General features: G+C 42.1%; 1 protein-coding gene across 1 annotated transcript; it reads left to right on the top strand.

Annotated features, from left to right (window-relative positions):
• The first annotated feature begins 316 nt into the window (after positions 1-316).
• On the top strand, positions 317-10,116 carry LOC133133102 (charged multivesicular body protein 1b-like). The gene is made up of 8 exons (XM_061249090.1): positions 317-483; positions 1,330-1,427; positions 1,548-1,694; positions 2,513-2,581; positions 3,392-3,499; positions 5,702-5,745; positions 6,495-6,567; positions 8,753-10,116. The coding sequence occupies exons 1-8, from the start codon at positions 468-470 to the stop codon at positions 8,795-8,797; spliced, it is 600 nt and encodes a 199-aa protein (XP_061105074.1). The 5' UTR covers positions 317-467; the 3' UTR covers positions 8,798-10,116.
• The last annotated feature ends 588 nt before the right edge of the window (positions 10,117-10,704 follow it).

Genomic DNA, 10,704 nt, shown 5'->3' with positions numbered 1-10,704 from the left:
GTATACTTCCTGGAATAATCCGTTTTATTACATAGCCTATACCTAGCTAAACGTAACATACCGCCAGGACATTCTTTTGGAATTAGTAAACGGGACTGAAACGATTCAGATCAGAAACCGGACAGTCACGACGCGCAGAATCCTGCCAGCAAATAGGTTTATACAAAAGGTCAGCCGATACGCTTCTGATTCATAAAGTACAACATTGACGTCACTAAACTTGTTCAACAAGGGAATACATAACCGTAAAAAAAAAAATACTGAGACCGTTTATCAGATCTCCAGTTGGGAACACGCCCCTCGAACATCTGACCATGATGTCATCATTCCAGTTGTGTATCCGGAAGTATTGAGAGGACAAAAATAAAACACGGAAAGCAAGTGAAGAAATTGACTATATACAAACACAAATACGAACCGTGAGAGCGTTTTCTTTGCTGATTTGCTGACGGACGAGAGCTGCAAACATGTCAAGAATGGACAGTATCCTTTTTTACAACGAAGTAAGGAAGACGGTCGCAAATAAGACTGGGCCTGTCGTGGAATGGTTTGGGCGTCTGAAAATAAGTTTGCTTAGTTGCTTCGCATAGGTTAATGCGAGTTAGCCATCTGTTTTGTAGTCAGACCCAGGTTTTGTATAATATACGAATGTGTGGGCATATATATAATATAGGGGGGTATTGTTAATACCTGTAGGTATTAACCGTTCAGGTGAAAACCCATTTACAGTTGGTTGAAATGTGAAAGTTCACTAGCCGCCGAAGACGTAGGCTTGGACGTATGGTAAAATCTGAGCTATATTGGGGTAGCGTCGTGCGTTTATGTTGAAACGTGTCAGCCTAGATTTATAGACGTCTAGATTCCGGCTTTTACTCACTGGATTTAGTCCACTCATCTTTCTGTTTGAACCAAAACTGACTGATCACTCCCTCATGTTAGCTTGTTTCACAGTGTCACCTGATCAGTCTACGGCCGTGTCGTCATATTGAACGTGGGGTGTGTGATGCTCTTTCCATTTTGCGTCTACTGTTCATTTCCACCACTGATGCAGATAATTTATCTGGTTAGGGCTTGCATTGATCCCCAGCTGTTGCCAAGATTCATACCCTTCGCTGTATTAAAAGCTTTACTGCAGTTTGAAAAATAATAATCAAGATAATTGTTTCTTAACAGTCTATGAAATTAAAATGATTTCTTATTTCTTTCATGTTAAAAATGCAGTATTGCAGCATAGTAATACTTCCACATAGACTTTTGAAGCTGTTTTCGGATGGATTTAACAAATCGGCTGATAACAATTTTAGAGGCATTCTTAACTTACAATCACAGAGCATCTCTTCAACCTCAAGTTTGCTGCCAAAGAGTTGCAACGGAATTCTAAAAAGTGCGACAAAGAGGAAAAGACGGAGAAGACCAAAGTAAAGAAGGTAAGCTTCTGCTACGAAATGGCCAGCTACCCAGTGAACACGGGGAGGCGTGTCTATCAAACATGGCAATGGTTCAGGGCTGTACTATTGTAAACAAGCGCATTTTCTCTCTCTTCCCAGGCCATTCAAAAAGGAAATGTGGAAGTCGCACGGATACACGCAGAAAATGCCATCCGTCAGAAAAACCAGTCCATCAACTACCTGAGGATGAGCGCACGTGTGGATGCGGTGGCAGCTAGGGTACAGACTGCTGTCACCATGAACAAGGTGAACAGGACTTCTAGCACTTCTGTGTCTGAAACCATTGCAAATGAGTTTAATGTGATGTTAAAGCTGGATAGTGCAGAAGCTGTAGAGTGTGGTAGGGTTCAATATTATGACATAGGAGCTATTTTACAGTGTAACATAATGCTTCGCATGTACGCAAATATACTTTCCTACTTCGTCCAAAGACCATATTCCTCAGACCAGACATTCCTCAGATTAGTTTAGAAATGTTTGTGATTTACTTTGCTTGTGATCTGTGAGCAAATCTTTAATTTAGTAATTAGGCTATTACCAGACTTACAGTTTTGACATTTAATTAGAACTTATTTAAGATGGACCAAAAAAGAATTACATTTTTTTCGGTAGGCTATTATTTATTTTTCATTAAAAAAAAACGATACGACCCCTATCGGTTACACGGCTTACCGTTTAGAAAATGGGATGGTAACTGTTTACAAAATCCGATGAATTTTACATTACATTACATTACATTACAAGGCATTTAGCAGACGCTCTTATCCAGATCAACGTACAACGAAGTGCAGTTCAAACACAGGAACAAGTGTGTAAAGGATGGACCCTAGAGGACAGTATGGTTCCGGGTCCTAGCGTGACCATACAGATATAGTTGGAACCCATCAACTCAATCAATAGCATACCACGGTTGGCAGCTAGAATACCCCGATTTGTCACATCCTTAGTAAGAAGTTGACTTGGAAAAGCCGTTAAGAAACTCAGCTGTTAATGGAGGGACTTCAGGATGTTGAAAATACATTTGACTATCACTTTGGGACTGACCAAACCTGCCCGTTCTGCAGGTCACTCAATCGATGTCTGGAGTGGTGAAAGGCATGGATGCGGCCTTGAAGAGTATGAACCTGGAGAAGGTATGGCTTGTGTGTGTGCAAATGTGTGTGTCTGCCAGGAGTTTCTGCCTCTGTATACAGTCATGTGCAAATGTATTAGGCACATTCCTTAAAGTGAACATACTTTCAAAAATAATTAAATGAAAAGTTTCTAACTATAGGAAAATGTACTATAAAGAGCTGCAAATGGTTTAAAACGAAATCGATATGTTATGACCACCCTTTATAAATGCATCAGTTATCTTGGGTACACTGGGCTGAAGTTTTATAAGATAATTGGCTGGTTGGTTGTTATATAATTGTTATGTTTGTTATATCCAAAAATACTTTGATTGACTTTGATCAATGCAAACGGTCGAGGTAATCCCAGACTGCCTCTGTCTGTTATGTTACTTTATGTAATGAAATACAAAAATTTGTTTGAAATACTTTTTGAAAAATGAATCTTTGGAAATCTCAAATTTACTCTTTTCTACTGACACACTTAACAAACAAAAACACCAAATACCAAATTTATATTGAAAAAATCTGGGGTGTCTAACACTTTTGCACAGTACTGTACATGCCCGTGTGAAGTTTTGTATGCCCACAAACATTCTTGACACTTCATTTCCGGGTCTGATGTTGTTTGGTAGGTAGGAGGACATAAAAACAGTAGGTGGACTGTTATGTTGATCTATTTATGGCCATGGTTGGAGGCAAGTACATTGAAAGGGTGTCCTTTTAGACCAGACTGTACTGTAAGTTGAGCTTCATCAGGGCATGGTCATTCAGGGACAACTTTTCTGGGGCTGCACACTTATCAGATGACTGTCTCTTCTCCCACTCCAGATCTCAGCGCTTATGGACAAATTTGAGCACCAGTTTGAGACTCTGGATGTGCAGACGGCACAAATGGAGGACACCATGAGCAGCACAACCACTCTCACCACCCCACAGGTAGAGTTTTACACTAACCACACTCACCACCCCACAGGTAGAGTTTTACACTAAGTACACTTACCACCCCACAGGTAGAGTTTTACACTAAGCACACTCACCACCCCACAGGTAGAGTTTTACACTAACCACACTCACCACCCCTCAGGTAGAGTTTTACACTAACCACACTCACCACCCCACAGGTAGAGTTTTACACTAAGCACACTTACCACCCCACAGGTAGAGTTTTACACTAACCACACTCACCACCCCACAGGTAGAGTTTTACACTAACCACACTCACCACCCCTCAGGTAGAGTTTTACACTAACCACACTCACCACCCCACAGGTAGAGTTTTACACTAACCACACTCACCACCCCACAGGTAGAGTTTTACACTAACCACACTCACCACCCCTCAGGTAGAGTTTTACACTAACCACACTCACCACCCCACAGGTAGAGTTTTACACTAACCACACTCACCACCCCACAGGTAGAGTTTTACACTAACCACACTCACCACCCCACAGGTAGAGTTTTACACTAACCACACTCACCACCCCACAGGTAGAGTTTTACACTAAGCACACTTACCACCCCACAGGTAGAGTTTTACACTAACCACACTCACCACCCCACAGGTAGAGTTTTACACTAACCACACTCACCGCCCCACAGGTAGAGTTTTACACTAAGCACACTCACCACCCCACAGTTAGAGTTTTACACTAACCACACTCACCACCCCACAGGTAGAGTTTTACACTAACCACACTCACCACCCCACAGGTAGAGTTTTACACTAACCACACTCACCACCCCTCAGGTAGAGTTTTACACTAACCACACTCACCACCCCACAGGTAGAGTTTTACACTGACCACACTCACCACCCCACAGGTAGAGTTTTACACTAACCACACTCACCACCCCACAGGTAGAGTTTTACACTGACCACACTCACCACCCCACAGGTAGAGCTTTACACATCCACACTCTCCATAGTTTTATACAGACTCTTCTCTAGCCTATTTAGGGGAAAACTGACACCCAGTTTCACTTGAGCTGGATGATCAACCCTCTTTAAAATGTGTTTGGTTACCTTTTTGACAGGCTGGCTGTTGGCAGAGGGTTGTTATTGTAGAAATGAGCTGATGCAGTGCTTCCCTCTGCTGGTTATTCCTGATAACTGTCATGAGGTGGTGCTGTTCCCCTTTCGGCCCATTTCCCCCAGCTCAGGACATGGGGCTGCTTTTACTTCATAAGTTCTCACTGAATATTGATCTGTTTCACATCTCCTGGACAATAATCAGCTCTAAATGCGGAAGCTTTTACTTCATTAGGTTTTTGTTTTTTTTAAAAGGTACAATAGTTAATTTCAGACTCCTAATGGTCAAGAGAGAAATTGCAGCAACAAATGCCCTCAAGTCACAACACTGTTTATAAACACAGGCAGAGGGTGAGTCAACATGTCAGTGAGCCTTTTTCAATGATAGGAAGGGATGGTCTTGTAATAATGTTACAAATCTTACTTATTGTACCTTTAAGTTCTCACTGAATATTGGTCTGTTTCATACCTCCTGGCCAATAATCCGCTCTAAATCCGGAAGCTGTGAAATGTGTACATGCCAATATGTACGGTTCAGGTCGTGAGGTGTTGCAATTATCGTAGTTTTTTTTACATTCCATGTTATATTGGAATCTTTCATAAGGGCTAACGGCAGACACCTATGAAATTATGTCACGGGTAGATCAGCTGAATTGAACTTAAAACATTAAGTGCTTAATGTTACTGAAAAACACTGAACACAATGTGTCCCTGCCTCAGGACTGTAAGGACTTTTCAGTGAGTACATTTCTGTGTATGTTTCACTTCCCTACCACACATGTGAATATCTGACTCAAGGTGCACTTAGGCCCACACACCGGCCAAATAAATAGCCAAGTTGAAAGGTTTTTATGTGTAAATTACACATCTCTTATTTGTAAGACTTTTGAGTTGAGAAGTCTATTCGAGGTCATGGAAGTTTAATTTGGTAATTCAGCCATTCGTTTTGTTTTACTGACGCTCTTAGCCTTCTTACACCGTACAAACAATCATACGCTACCATACATCATAGCATTCAGTTCTTCAATCATTTGTTTAGTTGTTTTATATATACCATAGTGTTCAATGAATGCCTTGTTGGTGACAGGACAGTTTGTCTGTTTCAGAACCAAGTGGACTCACTCATGCACGAGATGGCTGACGAAGCTGGGTAAGTGATGGCTTAGACAGAGCCGCGCTGTTTCCGCAGTAACTCTGCGGAGATCTGGCCGGGGTACAGTTATGCTTCTGGGCACGTCTGACTTGACGAGAAGTACACACAACTTGGTGAGCTGTCCAGATACTTGCCCCCAGTGAGACTGGGGTGCGGGGGGTGGGGATTTGTCTTACTGGCAGTTTATTAACTTTGTTGTTTAGAGTGTTATCTCTATGAATTATTCAACAAAAACACCAGTGGGTCTGTATGCAGGTGATATAAGAGAATATCTCCTAGCCTAGTATTCAGACAGCTCATAGAGGTAACAGCATTACTGATTCTGCAGAGAGCTCTCAAAAGGGCACAGAGACCTCAGGTTTTATTATGGCCACAGTTTAGCCCCTGCACTTCTGTCAGAGGTGGACGTGGGAGGTATACAGATGCACATCTGGGTCAAATACGTAATTTATTTTGGATTCAAATACTTTTCTGTGCTCGATTGACCAGGCCTGGTGCAATTGAGCCAACCAAGAAAACCTGGAGGCATGGTTTGCAATTTTTGAGAGGTTCATGTCATTGGTTCCAATACACCAGGCAAGCTCAGTAAAGCGTAGGCAAGTATTTGAATACGAACCAATTAGGTATTTGACCCAGCTGTGATGCAGAAGCTTGTCACACGTGAACGCAAGCTCCTGCGCCAGGGCTTGTGGGAGTTGTAGTCCTCAGTGAGTGAAACGCTGCTGTCCTGTCGATGCTCTCCGCAGGCTGGACCTGAACATGGAGCTGCCTCAGGGCCAGACGGGGTCAGTGGGGACCAGCGTGGCATCGGCAGAGCAGGTAGGAAACGTCATCGAAACCGCCATCAAATATCCATCAATCTGCCCCCCAGTGGAGGATAATGTCACAATTTCCTCCAGCAGAAACACGGCGTATTTAAATTAGGTGAACACTACCGGAGCTGCATGTGAAATCAGATTCCTTTTGACAGGGCCCTGTCAGAATTTCATACTTTCATACTCATACCTCAGAATATTAGCTCTCGGTGACCCTCAGCATTAGATGGATGTAATTTCCATTTGCAGTTGGCAAGTTTCACTCCGGACAGAATTACTGAAAACAATTCCCCAGCGAGCAGAACCTGTCAAAACCGGTTTTTCAGCAACATCCTGTCACTACACCCTCTTTTGTCAGATTTTAGGAACACAGATTTTCAGAACTTCCCTGTTGTGTCTTTTGTGAAGGGGGCACCTGAAATGTATAGATAACAAAAGCGGTGTCTAATTAGAATATCACAGTAAAGATATGATCAGTGAATGCAGCACCATAACTCATGCATTGTGTAGGTTTAACCCTTTCAGTATCAAGCCCAATATGCAGTGGCTCAACCCAAGTCCCAAGGGGTTTTGGCTGTGGTTGATAAAATTGATTATGCTGAGAAAATGTAGTAGGGTTTTAATAGGGGCTCAAAACAATAGTATAGCAGTCGTTTCGATAGGTTGGAAAGGTATAAGTCTGAGAGTGCCATATGGCACTCTTGGGGCTAAAAGACTTAAGACCTATGATTACTTACCTCTGCTTTCTCCTGCTTTCTTCCATGCACACGTACACACGTATACGTGTGCGTATATGTGTCTGTGTATGTATATGTGTGTGTGGAATGGCATACAGTATGTGTGTGTTCGTTATTTTGCAGGTGCTAGGTGCACATTTAACAACACAATGTTAAAGGAGTTATGTGGACCAAGGCCACATGTGTATATGACATTAATTTAGTCAACGCTCTTATCCACAGCGACTTAGGAGAACATAGGAGAAACATAAATGCATTCACCTGATTAATATGAGCCAGACCTGGCTGACAACATTAACAGACCAGTGAATAAAGCTGCACCCTTACCAAAGCAAGAGTGCAAGCTAACTATGCCAAGAACAAATATGAATTATGAATATACATACTGTAGATGACATCTATGAGAAGTCCTAAGAAGAGAAACCTAAAACCCTAACAATATAGACCATAGAAATACCATAACGACACTCTGCTGTTCTGACCACTGGCAGAGGTGACCACTCAAGAAGGGGACGCATTTGTGTAGTTCAGATTTTCTTTTCAGGGAAAACCCTGGAAGCTTGTTTTTTGCATGTCAGGTTCAGTGTTCTTGTTTATTATCTCAAAGCATTTATGTTTTTCTTATGAACAAGAAACCACAAATCTAGTTATTTAGCTGGTAGCTGTGCCTAAAATCACTGTAGTGGTCTATTCAGTATTCTCGACTGATTTCAAGTTGGAGGAGTCAGTTCAGAGAAGTCATAATGACAAAGTGAAAACGTTAGACATTTTTGCTAATTTATTAAAAATCTAAAACAGAAATCTCTCATTTATGTATGTATTCAGACCCTTTGCTGTGGCCGTCCAAATTTTGGTCAGGTGCATCCTGTTTGCTTTAGTTATCCTTGAGATGTGTCTAGAACTTTATTGGAGTCAACCTGTGGCAAATTTAATTGATTAAACCTAGTTCAGAAAGACACCTGTGTATAAAAGGTCCCACAATTCGCACTGCATATCAGGACAAAAACCAAGCCATGACATCCAAGAAACTATCTGTTATAAATGGTAAATGGTTGGCATTTATATACATTACAAAGCACTGTACAATTGATGCTTCTTATCCACCCATTCATACACACACTAACACACACGCACCAACGGCGATTAACTGCCTTGCAAGGCACCAACCAGCTGGTCGGGAGAATTTGGGGGTTAGGCATCTTGCTCAGGGACACTTTGACACACCCAGGCCAGAATTGAACCGGCAACCCTCCGACTGCCAGACGAGTGTTCTTACCGCCTGAGCTCTTACCCAGGAGCACAGTGGCCTCAATCATCGTGAAATGGAAGAAGTTTGGAACCACCAGGACTCTTCCTAGAGCTGGTCATTTGCAAAAATGTCTAAAAGTTTTTACTTCTTTTTACTGCAACGCATATTTGAAGTGCTTGAACTCTGACCGGTTTTGTCCTCAGGATGAGCTGTCCCAGAGACTGTCCAGACTCCGGGACCAGATCTGAGAGACGGGGGCGAGGGAGCGCCACGTGCCTGAAACGTGAAGTTCTGGGTCAGGCACACAGTGACCGCCCCGGGATGCAGATTACACCTTACTACTTCTTTCTGTCCATCTTACCCTCTGCCCCTCCGCCTCCCCAAATTTCTGCCTGATTGTTTCTCCAGTGCTGAAGAGTTCTCAGTCCCGGAGGGGTGAATGAGACGATTGTAGTTTATTATGAGTGCATTCGTGCCACAAGGCCGAAGGCCTACATGCCAGACCTGGTGTAAATAGTATTTGTTTTGGTTTAAAATACTTTTCTGTGCTCTATTGATCTTGCCTGGTTATTTTGAGCCTGCAAGGAGGAGCAGATGGGCGGGGCTTACACATTTGGGATCAATTTGTTTGTTCAAATCCACCAGGCTAGCTCAGTCAAATGCAGAAAAGTATTTGAATCCGACGCAAATACTCTTTGAACCCAGGTCTTCTACAAGCAAAGCTTAAATCGACTCAGTCATGAAAATGTATGTATATACATTTATTTGTGTGTGTGTGTGTGTGTGTGGGATGGGTGATATGATTGCTGTGTGTATATTTTCTTTGTTTTGTCCTCATATGGTGCATGCCTTTGACAGAGGTCTATCTGTGGTGATGTTCCTGGGTTCAGGGGACACTCTGCCAACCCCACAGTATGAGTAACGAGGTAAAGCTAGAGCAGGTCTGAGTTAAAATACGCAATTGTTTCGGATTCAAATACTTTTCAGCGCTCGATTGATCTTGTCTGGTATTTAGTACTTCATAGGTTCCAATACACCAGACAATACACTCAGTTGACTGGCATTTCAATCCGAAACAATTACTTATTTGACCCTGGTCTGTTGAAGTGACACGTGCCAACAACCACCACGGGGAAAAGTCTGCTCCAGACCTCTCCATATCTGACTGTTCAGTGCTGTGTTTCTGATAGCTGTGATCCTCCATAATGATGACATCCAAATGTTTACTCACAGAAGAAAAAAGGTTATACACTGACATTTTTTTTTTGATTTTTAAAAAGAAGATTTGATATTTATAATCTTTTCCCTTTTGTCTTTGGGTGATAGTGGGATTTTCTTTGTAAAAAAAACTGTGACTGTCAGCAGTTAGAAATCATTCACAGTATCGCAACAATGTTGCCATCACAGACTTTGGAATGTGATTCTAAATATTTTTCAATATTGGTTGTAGGTACTGTACATGCCAATACGCATCTTTTTCAACTTTATAAGAAAGATGTCTTGAGCATCAAGAAATTGTAATTATTTACATTTTCAAAAATCGAAATAAAAAGAAACATTTTCTGCATACTCTGATTTTGTTTAATTTGCTTTGAGTGATGTTACTGTTGAGGTAGGCTTTTCCCCAGAGTAAGGAATGAAATGGGGATTTTGGACCATCCCTCTATGCAGATGCTCCTCGGTTCAGCCAACAGGTTCTCGATTGGATTGAGTTCCGGTGCCTGAGATGGCCATTGCAGAACATTGATTTTGTTGTCATGGAATAATTTGTGTGTGGATTTTGGGGTCTGCTTTGTGTCATTTTCTTGCTAGAAAGTCCACCTCCAAAATTGCCTGATACTTGGTCGAATGCATTGATCTTAATACGTGCCCCTCCAGAATTAAAACATTACTGACCCACTATCATGGCTATGAGGTGCCTCTCCTTTTATGATTGTTGGATGCATTTATATACTGTTTTACAGTGATGAAGGGGGGGCAACCAACAGCAACCAGCAGCAACTTAGTTTTCCCCAGGAGGTCTCCCATCCAAGCATGTACTAACCAAGCATACACCTGCTTGGCTTCAGCCATTCATTAGGAGCAGGGTGCATGGTGGCATGGCTGCTGGCATGGCTGCTTTGAAACCAAACAATCTGAACGAAACATTAAATTT

The sequence above is a fragment of the Conger conger genome, chromosome 7 (assembly GCF_963514075.1).
Source record: "Conger conger chromosome 7, fConCon1.1, whole genome shotgun sequence".
NCBI classification, from domain to species: Eukaryota; Metazoa; Chordata; class Actinopteri; order Anguilliformes; family Congridae; genus Conger; species Conger conger.
The sequence above is the reverse complement of the archived record's forward strand: the minus strand, read 5'-3'. Positions and strand labels throughout refer to the sequence as shown.

Coding starts and splice junctions, on each gene's coding strand:
- LOC133133102 (XM_061249090.1), top strand. Junction 1,428..1,547: donor AGAAGACCAAAGTAAAGAAG/GTAAGCTTCTGC, acceptor CTCTCTTCCCAG/GCCATTCAAAAAGGAAATGT. Junction 5,746..6,494: donor GAGATGGCTGACGAAGCTGG/GTAAGTGATGGC, acceptor TGCTCTCCGCAG/GCTGGACCTGAACATGGAGC.